We start from the raw sequence: 21,864 nt of genomic DNA, 5'->3' as shown, positions 1-21,864 counted from the left end.
GGAGTGTTGGTACTATTATCAGTGCTATTTTAACATATAAATCTTTTGGTCTAATTCTGTGTTACTGCATATTTAGGAGGAAGGCAGGTACGAAGGTCCCACATTAGCTCAGGCCATTGAGCTGTTTGGTGGGAGGAGGTGGAACATGGGCACAGGTGCTGTAGAGAAACAAAGTAACCAGAAAAACAGCCCGCTGAGCATCAATGACAAGTCCAAGAAGAAAAAGAAAGTTCTTGTAAGGGTCAGTACATGTATGATTTCTGGGTTTTGCCTTTTTCCAGTGTATCTTTAACAACTCGTATAACTCAGATTCATAGTAATTTAAGCTTTGAAGGCCCAAAACACATTTAAATATCTGATTCTAATAATACTAAATATTATGTCATATAAACGGTTTGAAAAATTAGAGACAAAGGAAGTTAAAGGCCTACAGAAGCATAATATTGCCTTCATGTATTTCAGGGAGACAGTGGGGATGCCACTGATGATGAGATGGTTTCCAGGAAGACGCGGAGCTGTAAGGAAGGTTTATATCGAAATGGTCCCGAATCTGACAGCATCGACCAAGAAGATCCAGGTGAGACCTTTAGGACAAATTCAGTGAAGCTAAAGTAGATACTGGGAATCGTTAATAACAAAATATGAATATTGCAAAAACTCGGTATAAGATGTATTCATCACCTCTGCAGATGACAGCTTCCCAGGACCATTCTCCATATCATCCAATAAGAGCTCTGGGTTGCTAGCCTCTTCCTCGTCATCGTCTTCTTCCTCCAGCATGGCCGGGTCCAACCACTCCCGTCCACAATCATCTCCAATCCTGTCAGGGACGTCCAAGTCACAGCCAGGGTAAAAAAAAAAATAAAACACTTACAGCCTCACTTGGATGTAGACCTTATTCTTTTGATTTTGGTCATGATATTTTCTTTCCCTTTTTTGTTTCTCTGCAGGGCATGGAGCAGCAGATCGTGGCACGGCCGAGGTAAAGCCTGCTTCAGGGGCTTCCAGAATCTCATGATTTCTGACAGCACCATGAGCTTCATTGAATTTGTTGAGCTCTTCAAGTCATTCAGGTATTTCTGATATGGATTACTGCTAAGAGAAATAAATTACATTTGTCGCCTCAACTAGGACTTTTAATTCTGGCCTAAAGTCTGTTTTTTTTTGCCTCTCCAGTGGTTTAAACATGGTATAAAGCATAAACCAGCATTAAATGTTGTTCTGTTCTATTTCTGAATTTATACACTGTCTGAATATAGACAGAAGTGCCCAACTCCATGCTCTTACGTTCTTATCAAATTTTCATAAAGGCAAAATGCTACAATAAATGCCCCTCATAGTTATCATGTTTAGGGAGTTTTGAAAGGATTCTGCTCTGCGATTTATTTGGCTTGTCTACATTTTTCCTTGTCCGATGGATAGAAAGAAAAGCTGTGCCTTGATAAGCATTTCTTGTAACGGTCCTCCTACATTTCTTAGATTCTTCCATCTTCTGCCTAGCCTTTTAAATTGTGCTTTCTATAATAATAACCACATAGAACAATTTTATTGCTTTCATGGATCAGGGTCAGAAAAAGAAACAAACAGACGGGATGTAGAAAGAGTTTAAGTAAAACACCTTTTGACATCTAGGGCTTTCTTGGAAGGTCTGCTGATACACAGTAAATTGGTCAGTATTTATACACCTTAAACTTTCACCCATTTTTTCCACATTGCAGCCACAAACTTCAATGTATTTTGTCTGAATTTTTTGATAGACCAGCTTAAACCAATGTAAAAAGAAAAAAGAAGAAATCTTGGCACTACAAGGGTTAGTCATATGCAGCCTCACAAATAGACCCTAGAAATTTCACAGTTTTTGCTACGCTTGATTGTAATACAGCAGGATGGCCAAACCATCCCCAATATTTATAGTTTTTATGGTTTTAAATTTTGTTAAAAGGGTCTTAAAAGTCATAAATTTGACTTTCTAAAACCTACACATTGCTTTGACTTTTTTATTTATCCTAATGGAAACTCTAAATGTTTTCACAGTCAGATTAATTAGTCTGTGAGTCAATGTTTGCATGAATTGGACTAAGTTCATCTATTTGTTTTCTCCATAGCATCCGAAGCAGGAAGGACCTGAAAGAACTGTTTGACACCTTTGCTGTGCCCTGCAGTCGCTCATGTCCAGAATCCTCCCCTCTCTACACCAACCTCAGGATAGACGACAAAGATACAGGACTACAGCCAGACCTGGGTAACAACACAAAAATTCAAATTCATGCTCAATTACCCTCTTTCTATCCCAGCTTCTAATTGGTTTGTCGACTGTTTAGACCTACTCACCCGGAATGGATCTGATCTTGGCCTGTTTATCCGGACGAGGCAGCTAATGTCAGACAACCAGAAGCAGATCTCAGATGCGATCGCGGCAGCCAGCATTGTGACAAATGGCACAGGGGTGGAGAATGCATCGCTGGGCGTTTTGGGATTGGCTATACCACAGCTCAATGACTTTTTAGTGAACTGTCAGAGAGAGCACCTGAGCTATGATGAGATCCTCAGCATCATACAGGTACAAATCTGGAGCAAGGTGGACAACAACACAGATTATACCTCAGTAATGAAAAGAAATGGAACACTTTGTGTCTACTATTTATTTCTCTTGCAGAGGTTTGAGCCTTCATCAACCATGAGACAAATGGGTTGGATGTCCTTTGAAGGTTTTGCAAGGTAGATCACAAAGTACTCATTAAAATTCAACCTGGTGAAAAAATGTAGTCCTTTAAGAAATTTCCTCTTTAACTTTTCTACATTTTATCTTGGTACAGCTGCAAAGATTCATGTTTTTATTACCCTTATATGTGACAGACAAACACATAGTCATCCCTAAACAGTTTGTAAAACTTTTTTTATAAATATCTAAAACAATTAGTGTATGTATAAATTGATCCACCTTTACTCTGAAACTCATAAATAAATCCCAATGCACTCTAAGTTTTTAAAAAACCCAATTTTTGCAGTTTGCCAATGCAAAGTGGCAAATTCCAAACTGTATGTGGAAGACACAGCAAAAACTTTGTTAAATCTCTTTAAATAGTTTCTCTATGTCTGGATTAGGTTTCTGATGGACAAAGACAACTTTGCTTCTAATAATGAGGAATCTCAGATGAATCCAGAGGAGCTGCAGTACCCTCTGTCATATTACTACGTTGAGTCTTCTCACAACACCTACCTGACTGGTCATCAGCTCAAAGGAGAGTCCTCTGTTGAGCTTTATAGCCATGTAAGTTACACTGTTAAATGGTATAATTTTCAACCAGAATGTCAAGATTTTCAATTTTTTTTCTGTAAATTCTCTGATTTTCAGGTTCTGCTTCAAGGCTGTAGGAGCGTGGAGTTGGACTGCTGGGATGGAGATGACGGCATGCCAGTCATTTACCACGGACACACACTCACCACCAAAATCCCCTTTAAGGTCAGATATGACCATTTATATTTTATAAATATAATTATTTATATTATAAATATAAATACAAATTAGTCTTTGATTTTATCACATCATGTGATAAAAGTTTGACTTTAGATCAGATTGAGCTAATTTATGAATATTGAGTTCCTGTTGATAAATAAACATTTTTAAAACATTATGAACGTTTACCAACTGGTCTGCACTGAGCATCATTTATTATCTATCTTGTGTAACATGCTTTACAGACATTTTTGTTGATCTGTAACACAGAGGAATGTTTTAATAAATTCTGATTTAGCTTTGTTTGGACTGCTGGTAAGACGTTCTCCTTGTTCCCCTGATCCCTCAGGATGTGGTGGAAGCCGTAAATCGGTCCGCATTTGTCAACTCTGACATGCCAGTCATATTGTCCATAGAGAACCACTGCTCACTTCTGCAGCAGCGTAAGATGGCTGAAATATTCAAGGTATGATGGGACGCTTTGAGACATTTGTGAATAATTTGTTTTGGGTTTTGTTGATGCCTGAGTAGTAGCCAAATATAAAAACATAAATGTTTTTTTTCCATTAATGGAATACAGTGCCAGTCAGAAGTTGAAATACGGTCATCATTGGCATGAAATTTATATTAATATTGGGCTTTTAACAATGCTTTTTAGCCGTTTTTTAGACAGGACTGGGATTATGCAATAAATAAGCTCAAAGAATTATGAAAGAGTTATTTTCTGAAGATTTTTTGTTGAAATTTTTCTCTTACACACTGGACCAAATTATTCATACTAGCTCAAATCCAGACACTCCTACTGATATGTAGTTAGATGTCAATAAGCATTAGTAGATCTAATTTAATTTGCTAGTTTTATTGCATGGAGCCAGTTTTTTAGCAATACAATTTAGGGTTATTTTAAACTTATTGTTATCCTGCTTTATCTATTCCAAACAATCTAGATGTATGTTTGGCATCATTGTCCTTTCGAATCACCCAACTATCCTGAAAAAAGAATGGATCAAATGCAAAATTAAAACCATCAGTGTTATATACATAAACTAAATTGAATTGAATTGTGTATCCACATTTCTGCCTAAAACACTATATAGCCACAGTTATAACCCTTAATGAAATATGCATTCACAGGTTCCAAGACTTCACATATGTTTTCAATCACTGCATTTTTTTTTTCAGCTGCTTTGACGATTTAAACAGACAATCTTCAGATAACTGTTTGTTTCTTTTTGCTTTTTTAAGTTATATCGTAAACTCGAGGTCATGCCAGGTCAGGTTCAGGGAAAGACGGCTAAATCATGCAATGTCATCATGCTTTCATCCAAGAAAACTTCACATCATTTCCTCTTCCTTGGAGACCCACTTCTGGCGATCTTGATAAATTAAAGTCTTTAAAGTTCAAACAGCTCTGTGCCCCTTGACAGTTTACATCACCCTGGTCATGTTTGTTTTTTGTTGTCTTTTGCAGTGTCTTGAGTTGATAAAGACACTTCAATTTTTTACTTGAGCCTCAGATATCCTTTTTTTTTTTTGGCTCTTTCATCCTTTCGACATGACTCATCTTCTCACATAAAAAAGTCGTGCTGATGTCATCCATCATATTTAAATGTTTTTTTCCATTAGACTGTGTGTGGGGAACGTCTTGTGACTCGTTTCCTTTTTGAGAGTGACTTCAGCGATGACCCTCACCTGCCATCCCCACTGCAGCTGCGTGGGAAGATCCTCCTCAAGAACAAGAAGCTGAAAGCCCATCAGGCACCGGTGGACATCCTCAAACAGAAGGTTGGGAAAAACGGCTCCCATCCACATGTTTGCATAATTTATATTTCCTCAAAGTGATTCTGTTAAGGAACCTCCAGGTTGCTTTAGTTTATTATATATTAAGCACCGCTGCTCATTTAGAGTACCGTGAGACATAAATAATAGATGCAAATGTGCTGAAATGTATGCACTATTTCTATTTAGCGAAAACAAGGATTTCGATTGTGCATTCTCTATGGAGAACAGCTTTTATGTTTAAAATTATGAGCGATATAGATCGTCCTTCTGATAATATCTACGTAAACTCATTCACAGGCTCACCAGCTGGCACACATGCAAGCCCAGGCGAGCAACGGATCACCAGGAGTATCTTCCCCTAACAACCACGCTAATGAAGACGAGGAAGAAGAAGAAGATGAATATGACTATGATTATGAGTCTCTGTCAGATGGTGAGGATAACTATGCTTTGAAATGGGGGGGAAAAGTAACTCCAAAGCTGCACTCGATTAAAGAGACCCAATGGGATTTCAGTGAACTCAAAACAAACTTGAATATGCCCCCACTTAAAGTTTTTATGTTGTCTCCTTTCGTTCACTTTCTGTTCACTACTCTATTCTGTCCTTCCTATTTTTAACAGCTGATTGTGTTTTGTTGACACTTTATTCTTTTTCGTTTCATTTTCCCTTTTTCATGCCGGTTTTCCACTTAGCTGATGTCCTCACAGCCTCTACTGCCTCATATGGCCTAGAAGGTAAATCCCCTGATGTGTCTCTTTAAGCTTCCGTGTTTTCTCTGTAATTGTTGTGCAGTGGAAACTGGTGTTCTTTCAGGAGGTTTGTGAAAAAAAAAACTTTAATCTTCGTGAAATAAAGATGCTTGCTAAATTATTTATATCCCTTGAACGCTGTCATATTTTGTCACAGTACAACCGCAAATATGAAGTTTGTCAGTATAGTATATTATACAACAAAACAAGGCGGTCTGTAATTGTTAAGTTGTCTGTGAGAACCTCAGAGATTTATTACAGAACATCAGTAAACAAACAACACCAATAAGACAAATAATACAATGTAGTTTTGAGCATATTTGGGCACTGTTAAATCCATCGTCTGAAAATGTAAATGTATAATCCAGCTAAACTAACAAGCTTTTGTAGAGGGCCAAGAGTTCAATTGTAATTCTGGATTAGCTTCAGAGGGCTGTGAGGTTCACCTTCCAGCAGGTTAACAACTCTAAGCATACAGTAAGAGCTATAATAGTTTATATTAAAGCATATTTATGTGTTAGAACAGCGCTGCTGATGGAGACATACCCCACTAGACTTTCAGGTGTTATTGCAATAAAAAGTGGTAGTAGACAGTATTGACTTGGGTGCAGAAGAGCCTGTAAACCTCTGAGGGCTTTAAAAGCACCATACTTATACTTGTAATAAATTACGCCAAGGAAGACTCTGTTTACTAATAAAGTGACTTCAAAAGGCAACTGGTAGCGTCGGATAATAATAAAGAGTAGCAGAGGCTGAATACAAAAGCAAGTCACACTTGCGCCACTTTGTGTTGGTCTGTCACATAAAATACATTGAGATTTGTGGTTGTTATGTGGCAAATTTGGAAAAGGTCAAAGGGGTGTGAATACTTAAAAGAACAATAACTGCATAAAATACGTTGTTTAGATATTGACACTAAAACTCTAGTGTCTTTTCACAGGATACTGTGATTATTTGGTGCTTTTATACCACTGCATAATCTTTACAGATGAAACACCGGGATCAAGAAGTGCATTAGTGATCACTGCTGTTGCTGCTGTCTGTGTGCTGCTTTTGTGGATCAAAGGTCCTGCTCTGCTCTGTGTTGCTTTCTGGCATGAGAACTAGCATTTCAATCTGTTTTGCAGTGAAATATTTATTTATAATCTTTGATGCTTGACAGTAAGAAAATAAAATAAAAGTGAAGCAAACAGGTTGAACTGTCAACCTCTCCTGCAGCACATTTGCAACACAGTATTTTCAAATTTTACACCTCAGCTTAGGGACAACTGTTTGTTTTTGTAGTTCATTCAATGACATCAGCAGTGTTTATGATTACAGGGCGCTGCTCTCTCAGATCAAAAATTTGTGAACGTTTAGTTTAGAGAAATCTGAGACTGTTTTCTGTCTCAACACGTTCACCAAACTTTGACCTGAGCTTTCTTCATGTTGAAGTCTTTTTGTTTTTTTGGTTTTTTTTGTTTGGACTGCTAACGTGAAATGGGCTCATCTTCCTGCATAATAACAGCTGTATAAACCGTCAGGGAACTTGTGCACATCTGTACGCATTAGCCTTGAAGCCTTGCTATTAAAATTGGATTCCTATTGATAAAACTTAACACTTATTGTCAAAGTATAATGCTGTCTGTAGAGTTGCTCTTTGTCCCACAGAGATAAGACCCCCCTTCCTCTTTTCCTCCATACTGTATTTGTCTGTGACCTCGCCAGCGGCTGGGCAGACTCATCAGGGAAGCAAAACAAAGCCATCTGGTTTCTCAGGCCCTACATTGCCCCTGTGCTGAACAACAAACCAGGGGAAACTACCCTGCCGTGGTCTCAGCCACAGCCCTGCCCTTAAATTTGCTATTCCCTGTTTGACAAATTCACTGTTAATAGACCTTTAGAAGGCCAGTTTATCTCTTTTTTTCCCCAATACTTGCTCAGAAATATTAACCAATAAACATATCAAATGCAACGTAATCAAGAAAGCCTCCACCCTGTTTGTTTTATGTTATGAGCTTTAGCACTAACTTCAGCTTGCCCTTCAAATACAAACACTTCAGTTCTAATTTGGCAAGTCCCAACCCTTTCTGGTTAAACAGTAGCTCCCTCCTGTCACACTTTGGCCCACCTCTTCAGCTGCTGTCTTCAGCCCAACGTTAAACCTCAGCTTGATTGTGAAACCGCTTTTTAAAAACATTCCAAATGTTAGGAATTAAGATTTTCCAAATAAAAAGTCTCCAAGCTTTTAAAATGATGTATGTTTTTTTTTCTTACTGTTTTTGGCTTTTATTTCTGTGTAGGAGGAAAAGGGAGCATACAAACAAACTCCTGCAGTTGCTTCTGTTTACAGTTGAGAGATAGTGCTTTGAATATTTCTTTTCAAGCTGGAATCTTTGTGAGCTTTTGCTTCAGAAAGGCTTATAAGCTCCCCCAATGGGAAAGAATATGCTTGTTAGCTGCTTAATATATTTTAAATTATTTCTCGTTGATGAACATTAGAGCTGAACAAAATTTGGAATTACTGTTTTTACTTTAGTATCAACACATCCAATATCTCAGTAGCAAAGCATTGTTGCAATGCTTAGACTTTTTTCTCATACTTAAATGTTTCAGATCACTAAACACATTTTAGAATTTCATACTAAAATATAGATAACAAAGAGTAATAATAATTGTCCCCTAAATCTAATAAATGCCATCACAAAAGGTGGATAACTAGCTATTTGCCTTAATTTTGCTGTGGAGAAAATACCAGTTAAGAAAAAAATGTCTTATGCCACAGCAGTCTAGGATTTGACTAGGCCATTCCAAAACTTTTATTTAGTTTTTGAATCATTCTAAGGTGAATCTTTTGGTGTTGTTCTCTATACAAGCCAAGACGATCTTGAATTGATACATTTTCTGGATTTTCTGATGGCAAACAGGGTTCAGGATTTTACAGAAGAGTTGCCAAATTTTAAAAAATGCTGTTTTTGATTAGGTTTCCTTTCTCTACTATCCCGTTTTATTGTACAGACAACATCCTGGATGACAAGCCCGATGCTAAGAGCCCGGCTGACAAGGAGGAGCAAACTGTTGACGAAATACCAAAGAGGATGAAGAAGGCCGACAACATGATGCAGAGCAAAGGAAAGGTTAGGAACCTAAAGTCATAAATCAACTTCATTCCTTTGATTGATATTTTTACAAATTTATTCTTTTTTCATGTTTATTTTTCTTCATTATTTTGGGACACAGTGTGACATAAAAAAATAAGTCAATATGAGCTAATTGCATTTCAGTATTAGCCTGTTTTTATCTGCTGCTTATGTGAAATCCAGTTTCTGTTGATTCCTAATGTCCGGACCTGCAGGTGTTCGACATGGAACTGGGTGAGGAGTTTTACCTTCCTCAGAACAAGAAGGAGAGCCGTCAGATCGCACAGGAGCTCTCTGACCTCATCATCTACTGCCAGGCTGTAAAATTCCCTGGTATGGTTTTACTTTTAGTGTTGCATTTTCCCACTGATGGACATTAAACGCTCAGTGTATTTATCTAGATACTTCAGATGATTTCATTTTTGTTTTGCTTTTAATGCTATCTTTTCAAGAAATAAATGGCAGTCATTTTTGCAACTCCTTTGCTATCCCATACAGAACACCCACTAAGCTCATGACTCCTCCTACCCCTTTGGGAAATTGTGGCCACTTTATTATGCTTCAGTTTTCTGCAGAAGTTAATAAAACCATAGTTAGTTTTACTGTGTTGTAAGAAAATGTTTTGGGAATATCCTTATCTCCTTTATAAGTAAACTGGAATCTAAGACTCTTCATTTGCTCTGCCTTTTAGACTTCAGAGTTTAACTTGAGTACATCCTCAGTTCTTCAGATCAGAACACTTGACTTCGTTTTCTTTATGCACTCATGATGTTGCCTGTATCGTCTTCAGAGGAATCTGTCTTCATTCCTCACTGCAATTTATCTCAAATACTTCTCTTTGCGCTTTAAATACAAAACCTCATCGTCTCTTCCATGTCTAAAATATCGTCTTCTCGTTAAATGACATATGCCCTTATAAACCCGCCAGTGTTTCCACTAGTATTTTATTTGTTTACAGTTTCCAGAGACAAGGATGTGAGAAAGGAAGAGGGAGGATTGGCTCATTTCACAAAGGCAGGAGGCCTGGAACTATAAATGTGCTCTCCTGACTGGCCACAATACCCCATAAAAAGCTGTGTGCAAATATTTACATTTTCAATTTTTATTAAAAGCAAAAGTGTTTGATGCCGTTGGTTTTAGTAACACGCTTATTTTTATCCTTCATTTTTTGCTTTTCCTCATATTTCAAGTAAATGCATATAGACTTCATTTTGCATAAATAAATCCACTTTGAGAAAATTCTGTGTGGGGAAAGGATGAGCTTATAAAAAATAACATTTTCCTAAATAAACATTGACTAAAGCTTTCTTCACGTCAAAGTAAGACCAATAATGGACCTTGCCAAGCAGATAAAATGAGCAATTGACATTCTTAAAGAGAAGAAAAAGAAATTATGGCACCCTGCTTAATATTGGTAAAAAAAAACATGCTTTCTGTGCTTTCTCCAAACTGAGAAGTGCACGCTCTTCCAAGATACACATATAGGCAGATTGCTTGGCAACAGAGTTGGGAGTTTTTACAGCTACTTCAGGCTCCAGAGCCTCTGTGTCATCAACTCAGATTAATCTTTGGTTGAAAAGTGTTTTTGGTTTTATGCCTTATGACTGTTCTTAGTGATTTGTCATTTGCCGCACAGAGAACAGCATGAAATTAAAATTATTGATCAAAATGGGTGACGGTTTTCTTCACTTCTTTACAAAATTTCTAAAATGCCTCATTCTGATGACATTTTTGATATTTTGTCCTCCACAGTAAGACTGAAACTGATAGTGAAGTTGTAGAAATCTCCCACACTTATTTTATTTATCTAATTAAATTAGGTTTAATTGGATCTTGGACTCTATTGGTTGATATTAACCAGAGTTAAAAGGGACTATGAATGGCAACGTATAGTTCACTGTAATCTTTAAAAATGTGCCTTCTATCTCCCTGCAGGTCTGTCTACCTTGTCTCCATCTGGCTCTGGTAGAGGAAAGGACAGAGGAAAAAGCAGGAAGTCCATATTTGGAACAGCTCCTTCTCGTTGTGGCACAACAGGGGAGGTCACAACCCAAAGCCGCACCCCTGGAAAAGGTATGTAGGGCCTAGAGCTGCTCCTGATTTAACAGAAAATAAACAGACCAATCTATCATTTGTTAATTAAAAAACATTTAAGATGGATTGGATTAGTATAGTTAATGGTATTAATAATTAACTATTAGTCTTTATAAACTAACAGAAAGCTAATTCTGATTTTTTTTTCTTGATAATTTCTATTATTTTGCCACATTTTAGAAGACTAAAAATACTGATTTCAAAAGTTTTCCTTGCTGTTTCTGCAGGTGGCTCTGAACGGCTCAGCTGGGAGGAACAGCAGACATCCCCTGTACTCAACCCTTCCACTTCGCTCAGCGCAATCATCCGCACACCCAAATGTTACCACATCTCATCCGTCAACGAGAACGCAGCCAAGCGACTGTGTCGGCGGTACTCTCAGAAGCTGATCCAACACACGGAGTGCCAGCTGCTCCGGACATATCCAGCAGCTACCAGGATCGACTCCACGAATCCCAACCCTCTGCTCTTCTGGCTGCATGGAATTCAGCTGGTGGCCCTCAACTATCAGACAGACGGTGAGAACAATGTGCTGACCTGCTTAGGTACATGTCAGTCAAGGTATGAAGCGGGATAAAAGGCAGATTATGTCTACTTGATAAAATGCAACATGTGTTTCGAGTTTCTACATAAGTCTATAGCATCTTTGAATTGCCTTGGAGCCTTTAGGTGCAGATCTGCCAGTGCAGGAAGTAAATATAAAAGATGCATTTAAATTATTTCATTTGTTAATGGAAAAAGGCTAAATGACTTTAAATTAATGTCTCGCCAAACCTAATAAGTAGCTGTAGGCCTTTTCAGACCAATAGGTTCTAATAAATTTGTTTTTCGAGTCACAATGTGTTGCTTTTTTGAGATCATTTAGCCTGTTGTCAGACAGATTCTTTTTAAGTAAATCTTGCTCAACAGAGTAGTCAGGCCTGGGTGTGGCAAGACATACTGAATTTAGCTTCCTCAAAAATAATTTAATAATGAAGTCATAATTTAGCAACAAGGAAATTACCCTTTAATTTAGGTGTGTCAAAGAAAGCAAAAGCAGAGGAGATCTGTAAGGCAGAAGTGTTGTTTTTTTTAGAGGATTGCAGTGTCTGTTCCTATCTTTTAAATATTTCCTACTCAATCATGACTACATCATCTTTAAAACATAAACTCACGCATAAAAGTGAAAAATGTGACGAGGATGCTCACCATCACATTAAGTATTTGCTTTTTAGAAAGGCTCTCTCGGATGCAGCTTGAAAGAATGGCAGTGTTAAACATGGAGAGACAATTTTATTGTCTCTTTAGAGCAGTTTACATGCCGACCACATTCTGTTTTTGTGAGAAAATCCCTCAACTCGCCAATGTGAGCCCACACTGCTGCCTTTTCCCACAAACTGTTACAACAGAAGTCAGTTCCTTCTACACTGTTCTATTTTGTGCAAAGGTCCTGCTTGTTCTGTTGTGTTAAAAGTTTAGATTTTTTTTTTTCCTCCTCAGATCTGCCGATGCAGTTAAACACAGCGTTGTTTGAGGCTAATGGTGGCTGTGGCTATGTTCTGAAGCCTGCTGTGCTCTGGGACCGTAGCTGTCCACTTTACCAGCAGTTCTGTCCGATGGAAAGAGATCTGGAGAAAATGAGCCCAGCAGTCTATTCCCTCACTGTGAGTTTAAACATCACTCAGAATGACTAAACTTTTACAATTGTTCCTACATGTTTAAATTTTAAGATGACACATTTTCTTGTTATTTACATAAATGTAAAAAAGAACTTCCCATATGTACATCAAATGTTAGTTTAGGATCTTAAAAAAAAACACACACACAAAACCCATGGCTGTATTGCCTTTTTTGGATGGAAGTTGATTGGGTTGACCTTTTTTAAAGTTGTTGTTGATGTTAATAAAGTATTATTCGCCGGAACGCTTTTAATCTGGTCGTAAACTGATGTACCAGAACAAAGAGTATAAACTGGAGTGACTCAACACAAAAATCACACTGTGTTCCTGTGTGGAGGTCTAAAAGAAAGTAAATCCCTATTTTGCAGGTCAGGGTGACTGTGAATGCAGTGCTCTCAGACCCACCTGTTCTTTAGTGCCGAATGATATATTTAGAAAGAAATGACAGCATCTCGCATCATGCTTTCCTCTCAGCTTGTTTCTGGACAGAACGTCTGTCCGGGTAACAGCTCCGGCAGCCCCTGCATCGAGGTAGACGTCCTGGGAATGTCGGTCGACACTTACCATTTCCGCACCAAACCCATCCACCGCAACACCCTCAACCCGATGTGGAGCGAGCGCTTTCAGTTCACGGTGCATTTCGAGGAGATGTGTTTCCTGCGATTTGCGGTGGTGGAGAACAACAGCTCCCAGATCACGGCCCAGAGAACTCTGCCTCTGAAAGCCCTCAAACCAGGTTGGAGTCACACAGCTGACAACAAATAAGTCATAGTAAATAAAAATAAATAAATAAAATAATAAATACTATATATATGTGTTAATCCTCATCGCATGTGAACATTTTTTAGGGGCCTTAACATTTTTGTAAGCCATTATACATATAGAAAATGTTAGATCCAGTCTTTCACTGTCATTTTAAAGACATAATTTAAAAAAAGCATATATATGCAGTCTGAGTATAGTTATTGTTTTTTTTGTGTTTTAGGTTACAGGCATGTTCAGCTGAGAACGCAGCATAATGAACATCTCGAGGTCTCCAGCTTATTCATCTACAGCCACAGAACAGAGGAAGGTCCCACAGGGGGCGCCACTCCCTCATCTTTGGTAAGACTTGCTCAGGTCTGCTGCTGAGATTGCAGCGGTTCAAACAAGATTTGATCGCTTAAGTGCACTTGTAAAACTTCAAAGCCTTCATAATGACACATCCTCATTAAAGTTTAACAAGTGATAGACTGCAACCCAGGAATGTTCAAAGCAACTCCTGCTGGCCCAGTCAGCAACATCAAAACTCGCTTCGGTTTGACTTTCTCGCTCTGAGGAGAGTGTCGACTAAAGCAGAAATGTCATGTCAGGAAGTTTCATAACCTGCCGCGCCGTGCGTGGCCTGCTCTCTCTACAGCTGTTTAGTGCAGAGGAGAAGCGTGTTTCAGAGCAGCACAGGGTGACAGTACATGGGGCTCCTGGTCCAGAACCCTTCAAAGTCTTCTCTGTAACGGAGCAGACCACGGCTAAACAGCTGCTGGACATGGTATGTGCGACAGAAATTAAAAATTAAAAAGCGACTGAGGCAGGAGTGAAAGAAATAAACACGCGTTTGTCATTTATATGTGTTCAGGTTGTGACATCTGGAGAAAACCCTTTCTTGTGTGAGGAGAAAGTGCCCCTGCTGAAGGAGCGCAGCGAGGTGAAGCGCTGCGCTCAGTATCGGCCCCTGGCCCCCGAGGAGGAGGTGGTCAGGCTCGTCAGCAGCTGGGACACAGACGATGGATATGTGGGGAGGATCTGCATCAAAACAAGAGAGGAGGTACAAACAAACTGAGCAGCATCCTGTGCTTTACTTCATCTACATGATGTAATGTAGACTCTAGTGCCCTCTTCTGGTTATCTCTTAAAAATGCATTTCAGAGAGTGAGATTCTAATGTTCAAAACTTTTATGTATTTCAATGATTCTGTTCAAGAACAAAATAAATTATGTAAAATCATTGTGCACAGATGATCAATAAACCAGATATTGGTTTATTGATCATGATATTGGTTTATTGATCATGGTATGCCTGATCTAAAACATATGGAGAATCTACGGAATATTGTCTAATTGAGACAGCAGATCAAACATCGCAGACAAGCTGAAGGCAGCTATTAGAGCTGCATGCGCTTTATACCATTCTGTATTGATGCAGCTGAAATGACACTGATAGTATCTATAGATTTCTTTTTTTTTCTATTTTTGAGTCTTACTCTTACTTCTGTGTCCTGCTGCGATCACATTTGTGGAGCCTCAAGCACTTTCAGCACCGTTATATCCGAATGATTCTGGTTATGATGTCTTTCTTTTTTTATTCTGTGTGTGTGTGTGTGTGTGTGGATATGTGTTGAAAGAAATCTATCTACATGTATAAATAAAGTAACCTAAAGAGCCCCAAACAGCCCCAGGCGGTATTGCCTGCATAAACAGTGCAATACATGAACGTCGTTTTCAGTCGGCTGACATTTCTTTATTGGAAATACTTTTTTTTGCTTTTATTTTTATATTCAAGTTTTCCAAAAAAAACTAAGTTTTGGTGTTTTTTATAGCTGTAAGCCATAATAATCAAAATTAACAGAAATAAACACTTCAGATGTGTCACTCTGTGTGTAATAAAAATATATAACATCTTTTCTTCCTTTCGATTTCCAAAATAAATAAACGTTTCGATCATATTGTAATTTAATTAAAATGCACCTGTACTTTGTACTTTTCTTGAAGTTTGTTTCTTGTTGGTTTCATTAATTCAGAACCTTACTGACAAAATCACTGTCCTGGAGAGAGAGGAGGAGGCGACAGTGGCGGGGAAAGACGCAGCAGGAGGTGGTGGCGGCAGTGGAGGAGAGGATGAGATGTTCTTGGTTCAGGTCCATGAAGTTTCACCAGAACAGCCTCACACTGTGATCAAAGCCCCGCGGTACAGCACGGCTCAGGACATCATCCAGCAGGTGGGTCCCTAAGAAATTATTAAAGCACATCACACAATTCCAGCTTTATGATTTCTATATCATATTTTTTTTCTCTGTTGTCTGTTTTTTTTTTTTTTTTTGGAGTAGACACTGTCAAAGGCAAAGTATTCCTACAGTATTCTGTGCAATCCCAATCCCTGCGACTATGTGTTGGTGGAGGAGGTCGGCAAGGAGGCCGGTTCTAAGAAGTCCTCTGCCGCCAAGCCCCTTCAGCGGGTGCTGCTGGATCACGAGTGCGTCTACCAAGCTCAGAACCGCTGGCGAGGCGCTGGAAAGTTCATTCTTAAACTCAAAGAGCAGGTAGCTCGAAATACAGAAAGATATTTCCAGAACAAGACGCTTTTTTTAGTTTTTTAGCTTTCAGTGTTTCATGCTTTGTTTTCCGGTGATGTTTTTGTCTCAATTGTGTTTTCCCAGTATTATTGTTTTATGGGCAGAAACAATGTGTGGCTGCTACATGTGTTCTTCATCCTTGTGCTTCTACTTGTTCTTGCAGCATTACACATAAAGCAAATTGTTTCTCATGTTCTAACGTGCTGTTCAAGCTGTGTGTTATTTTTTTAACAATCATAATTGCTTTAGTGTACCTGCTGCTGCTGCGTTTGGTTTTGTGTTTGTGCTCGGCTTCCTTTCCATGTTTTTTGTGATTTATCATGCATTTTTAATGAGCTTGTAAACGGCTTTTTCTCTCTGCAATTTATTTATTTATCATTATTTTTGCATCTGACACCTTTTGCTGTGAAACTGGAAATAAAGCTCGCTAAATAAAGCTTAAAGTACATTTTTAAGTTCCGTTTAGTGTGCTTTCATTCACAAATAATACATATGTATAACAGCAAATAAATCAGGTTACCAAAAAGAGGGGAAAATGATTAGAAACCTGGATTCTGCCTTTATATCGAGGAGATTGAAATAACCATTTGGGACATTTTTTATTTTGTTCCATTAACACCAAACCCCTTCTTCTTCCAGTTGGTGCGTGAGGACAAAAAGAAAGTGATTTCCTTTGCCAGTGAGCTGAAAAAGTTAACCAGTCGCAGCCGCAGCATGACGACAGGCATGGCAGCGGACGGCCCCACGCAGAGTAAGGATGAGCGAGCTGCATGCTGTGTGGCTCTGACAGAGCTCCAGGAGTGAGGCTCACAATTTGCCTGGTGTCTGTGCATGGAGAGGCAACAGAGGTACTGTATGCTGTCTATAACCTCTAACATTACATAGAACTGAGTGCTGGCAGAGACATTTCGAGGGGTTCTTATACTTGCAGCTTTCTTAGGTACTGGCACCAGTGAGAACCGATGTGCAAAAAGCTAGAATTAATAAATCACAAATTTGAAACCAAAAAATATTTTAAATCGGTGCATAAATTTAACTATACCTTTATTTTTATTATTCAAAACACAATTTCCTTACTTATTGCCCTCTCCAACAACTCTTTCAAATTAAAAGCTATTGAAAAAAATGTTTTATTTATAATTTGAGCAGAGTTTCAAAGTTGTATTGAGCAATCAATTACATCCCATTTCCCTGGGGTATAAATAGCATGCAACACAGGTTCTGTTTTTTCTCAGCCTCTGGCTTGATGAGGACCCAAGTTTTTCCAGTCAATAAGAAGCCAAAACTTTTCAGTGATCATGACAGTAAATGGGGCAAAATGTTCTCCAACGCTCACTGTTAGAGAAATGCAGTAAACCTTTGCATGTAAGGGTCACTGAGTGTCCTCCCAAACATACCTAAAGCAGCCTTTATGTATGTTTGGTATGAAGTGAAGGTTGAATTTCCTCACTGTCTGGCAATAGTGTCTACTCTACAAGGTGGAGAGTCTTTTTTTAGGCTCTAGGAGGAGCCTTGTTATGGTATAAATTGGTTACATTTTTTCCAGAAAAATTCAAGAGTTCTTATTGAGTCTTTCATTATCATTGAGATATGGCTAAATCAACATAGAAATAGTTCACCAGACAGAATCATCTTCTTTCCATAACCATCTCAGTCTTCACACATGCATCTTGTGGAAAACTTGTGGGTTGACCTGATGAGAAGAGGTCTTAATTGGTTAAATTAAAAATCTCCATTAATCGTCAGAATAATCAATACTCTACCAAAATAACCATTACCTGCAGCTCTAGGTTAGTTTATTCTACTGCTTTTCACACATTTTTGCAAGGAGTGGCACTAGGTGCAAAGTGTTCCATATGTTCTGTTACTTTGTTACTGAATTACCAAAAGAGCATGAAACGTGTAAATCATGTTGTGATTTTTGGTCTGAAAGAGGTTTATTTCTGGATTCACTCTTCAGATTGTTTGAGTGTTTTGTTCTGAGTCAGACATGTTGAATGAAACAAAACTTCATTCCACCAACTGAAAATCAAATGTAGTACACTAATCACCAACAGTATTTCAGTTTCACTTTCTAGCGATAATCCATTTCTCATGATTGTTTTTATTTGCTGTGTGGTTTTGATTACAGTGCATATCCATGTTAGACCTCTGTGGTTGTATCGAATAAATACATAGATTTTCCATTCTAAATATAAAAATAAAAGGCAAACTATGTTCTCTGCAGGGTATCTGTCTGCAGCTGCAGGTCTGAAGGCGTGGGTGACTGAGGGTAGGGTGGCGGCTGGAAGGTTCATCCAGGGTTCCTCTTTCTCCTCTTCCTCCTCCTTTAATAGAGAACTCCAACTTTTCCACCCTCCCAGCTGCTCGCTGACCCTCCGAGTTTTGAAGCTTCACCTCCTTAGGAACTGGAAGATCCACAAATGAGATCCAGGAGGAAAACTTGCACTGACTACTCGTAAACTTGGAGGAATTTTCTGTTTTCCCACAATTTCTGAAGTGTTTCCATGAGGAATTGTAGATTTTGAGGTAGATTCTTCTTAAGGTGAGGAATGCATAATAAGCTTGTTTCCTCACTTGGAAATGGAATGATGGACAGGAGTTTGGGATACTCCCAAGTGTCTGTTCCCATTCCTCTTTGTTTATAGTGATTGTTACGGCTCCAGAGATGGTCCAGAGTATCATGGGCAGCTGTTTTTAATTGCAGTCTTCAGGGACTGTAAATAGCACTAAAATATTCCTCCTGTTTCTGATGAGCAGGGGGAAAAAAATCCCTGAGGGACAGTTAATTGACAAATAAGTGTGAGTTTAAACTGCTAAATGAGCTGCTCAATGGATAAATGTTTTTTATTAGACACAAATTATTTTGTGGTTAAGATGGTTCAAAGGAGGCAACTGGTTTGATGTAAACTGATACTCAAGTAGTGACAGATGGAGGAAGATCTTAATTAAAATGAAGGATATTGTAAGTAAGGAGATTTTATTCTTCCTCTCTTGGGTAAAGACATTATAACAGAGGCAGACAAGCGGGCTTGTTTGGTTCTTCTTCTCACTGTTTCAATTCTGTTGTGCTGTAAGAGCACAGTTTGAGGCAGTGAAGTAAACTTTTCCACTTTACTTAGTCATTCACTAATAGAAGCTGCGAGGCTCCAGGCAATTTGTCGAACACTAAAATACCTGCACTAAAAGCAACAGTACACATGGCAGCATCCTAGAACAGCGTAGGTGTGCACTGTGCAATATTGGTTTCTGTTTAGGAACAATTGTGGGACCTTTTGTTGCTTAACTTTAATATGGCTGAAGAATGCTGCAAAACTGCCTCAAACTTCTGTTTGAAGATGTTTTTAAGGAGGATTTGAAGCTGTGGCACAGAAAATTTAAGAGCTCACATCTCTTGCTACTTACCATTTTGGCAACTAACGCAATACCTTTAGGAAAATATATATTTTGCAGTACTATTGGGAGGCCACTGTACATCTAAAATCTGTGCAAATTTTCATTTCCCAGTTTCTCAATCTAATGTGTAACAAGATTTTAAGTGGAGCCACAGTCAAACTGTTCCTATAAGTTCATGTTAAGTTCATGCAGCAGTTCAGAGTTCAGCTCATAATTTTTTGTGATTATTCTCCTAACAGCATTTTGCACATTTTATTTCTTTTATTTGTGTTAGATGATCATATTGTGTTTTGTTTTCTTTATTTTGACCATTTTGTGTTGCTTTTATTGTGAACTAAGTTCTTTTTTTTTATTTAAAACAGAAGAAAATGTGAGATGAATTTTATTTTAGTTGTTCATATCAATGTATCATCTGAGCTTAAATTTTAAAGATGTTGGACATATTTTTGTAAACAAAAAACTGATAACTACAATCACCTTTGGCCAATTTTTCCCATTTTCATCAGTAAGTTTTTATTAGTATTTATTTTACTTAGAACTGTAAATGTATATGTATGTTTGACATCTGATTTATAGATATGTCAGGTCTCCCTCACATATTTCTGATCCAACCTAAAGAGTGCCTCGTGACGTAACGTTTTTTCTTTTGTTGGTAAAATTAAGTCTGGAAATGGAAACAATATTTACTCCATAAGTTTCCCCGAGCAAAACATTGTTGGAAAAGTTGAAAAAAGAAGATGTAAATATGGATAAAAAGTACAAATACAAAAAACATACACATGACAATTTCTACTAATGTGGTTAAAAAGCTGTTATTTAATTTGATCGACAAACTGAGATTTGCTTTCATTGTATTTTTTTTTTTACCAACAAAAATTGCTTGCGTTTCAGTTGAATATTTTGTTCTTCAAAAGCAAAAACTCTTTAGTTGTTTTGTCTGGGTGGTGATTTCTGGTGAGAGGAACACCGATTTACCAAAACATGCATACCCAACCCTAAATGGCCACAAATAGATATGGAGTTGAATTTACAAACCACTAAATCGTCAAAGCTTTAGTGGGACAAATCATTTGTTATCTCCTCTCATAAGTTTTTTGGTTAAATTCCTGGTAATAGTTTTGGTAAGCCCCTTACTAAGATTTTTAACTCGCATTCCAACGTTTTACTGACCGATCGTGTACTGACTTATTAGCGTTTAAATTTCAAAAAACCTCTTTTTCCTTTAGTCTTCATGTTATCTGGAGCTAGCAGAGTGCCAAGTAAATTAGTTAGAATTTTAGTGCAATATTGAAACAGTTTCTTCACTCTCTCTAATTTTATATATTTAACTGTTGGCCTTGAATTATTGTAATTGGTCAGAATTGATTTCATTTACACACAATGATTATCATCTGACAGTGGGGAGGTCTGGTCCCAGAGGCTTCTGGTAATTAAGGTAGATGAAACACTGAGCCCAGAAACCTCAACTTCATGTCAGTGATAATGAAGCTTTAATCCTCGTATCCAATCAGACAGCTACAGATTTGAAATTAAACACAAAGAAAAGCCATTATGGCAGGCAAAAGATAATATTTTATCAAACGACCATTACCTGCAGCCTCCCTGGCCTGGATGAAAGTGATGTCAGTGCAGGTAGGAAGTGTTTCTGTTAGGCTGTAAAAATCTGTGAGCAATCTGGGTTTTCACACATTCACATCTTGCTTTCCTTCTTCCTAACCTGTAGACCTCATTTCTGAATGTAATGTTGTTGTTGTTTTTTTTTTTACAACCTGAGAGAACTGTATGTTATTTATTTTAATGTGAAGCCCTGGTTGGCAGTTATGTTGTTTCTGTACAAGTCCCTGTAAGTAGTTTTTATTTTTTATTTATTTTTGTTAAAGAAGAGGTACATCCTTCTCCTTTAACTTGACTCAAACGTATTTAGCCATGTAAATATTTTTGTGTAAAGTTTTGTGCAGTAGTCATCCTCGTGGCATATTATCCTGCAGTTACGCAGTAGTGTATGTTATTGTCATATTTTTCATTAATGTGGAAAGAAAAGATTATTTACATTTTGATGTATTCTTTATATCCACTGAACTTGATATGTCTTTGCTTGTTGTCGGCTGTGTTGCATCTTTAGCACTATCTCCATATAACATTCAGTATATCATCTACCACCCACGATCTGTGTTAAAACCTGTCATAAGCACATATCTATTTACTTGAATTTCTGAATGGATAGTTATTGATGGATTTGTCACATAGCAAAATCTGAATAAAATGCAAATATTTAATGAT

The 21,864-nt window shown here is 37.9% G+C and overlaps 1 protein-coding gene across 3 annotated transcripts in view; it reads left to right on the top strand.

Moving 5' to 3' along the window:
* plce1 (phospholipase C, epsilon 1) overlaps positions 1–21,864 on the top strand; it is an 85,618-nt gene extending 63,754 nt beyond the window's left edge. The window contains exons 20-45 of one of the 3 annotated variants that reach the window (XM_032574620.1): positions 77–241; positions 463–577; positions 690–849; positions 951–1,073; positions 2,106–2,242; positions 2,322–2,560; positions 2,657–2,718; positions 3,106–3,271; positions 3,356–3,463; positions 3,807–3,923; positions 5,084–5,242; positions 5,537–5,672; positions 5,933–5,974; positions 8,987–9,105; positions 9,324–9,441; positions 11,044–11,181; positions 11,430–11,720; positions 12,682–12,845; positions 13,335–13,596; positions 13,846–13,964; positions 14,260–14,388; positions 14,476–14,664; positions 15,637–15,834; positions 15,943–16,155; positions 16,828–16,939; positions 18,416–21,864. In XM_032574620.1, the coding sequence (XP_032430511.1) occupies positions 77–241; positions 463–577; positions 690–849; positions 951–1,073; positions 2,106–2,242; positions 2,322–2,560; positions 2,657–2,718; positions 3,106–3,271; positions 3,356–3,463; positions 3,807–3,923; positions 5,084–5,242; positions 5,537–5,672; positions 5,933–5,974; positions 8,987–9,105; positions 9,324–9,441; positions 11,044–11,181; positions 11,430–11,720; positions 12,682–12,845; positions 13,335–13,596; positions 13,846–13,964; positions 14,260–14,388; positions 14,476–14,664; positions 15,637–15,834; positions 15,943–16,155; positions 16,828–16,939; positions 18,416–18,615 (3,981 nt within the window). In that variant the 3' untranslated portion in view covers positions 18,616–21,864. Of the gene's footprint in view, positions 1–76; positions 242–462; positions 578–689; positions 850–950; positions 1,074–2,105; positions 2,243–2,321; positions 2,561–2,656; positions 2,719–3,105; positions 3,272–3,355; positions 3,464–3,806; positions 3,924–5,083; positions 5,243–5,536; positions 5,673–5,932; positions 5,975–8,986; positions 9,106–9,323; positions 9,442–11,043; positions 11,182–11,429; positions 11,721–12,681; positions 12,846–13,334; positions 13,597–13,845; positions 13,965–14,259; positions 14,389–14,475; positions 14,665–15,636; positions 15,835–15,942; positions 16,156–16,827; positions 17,037–18,415 lie in introns of all 3 variants that reach the window. The other 2 variants (XM_032574621.1, XM_032574622.1) reach the window with 2 other exon arrangements.

The sequence above is a fragment of the Xiphophorus hellerii genome, chromosome 10 (genome assembly GCF_003331165.1).
Source record: "Xiphophorus hellerii strain 12219 chromosome 10, Xiphophorus_hellerii-4.1, whole genome shotgun sequence".
NCBI lineage: Eukaryota > Metazoa > Chordata > Actinopteri > Cyprinodontiformes > Poeciliidae > Xiphophorus > Xiphophorus hellerii.
Note: the sequence above shows the minus strand (reverse complement) of the source record. Positions and strands in the feature narration are given on the sequence as shown.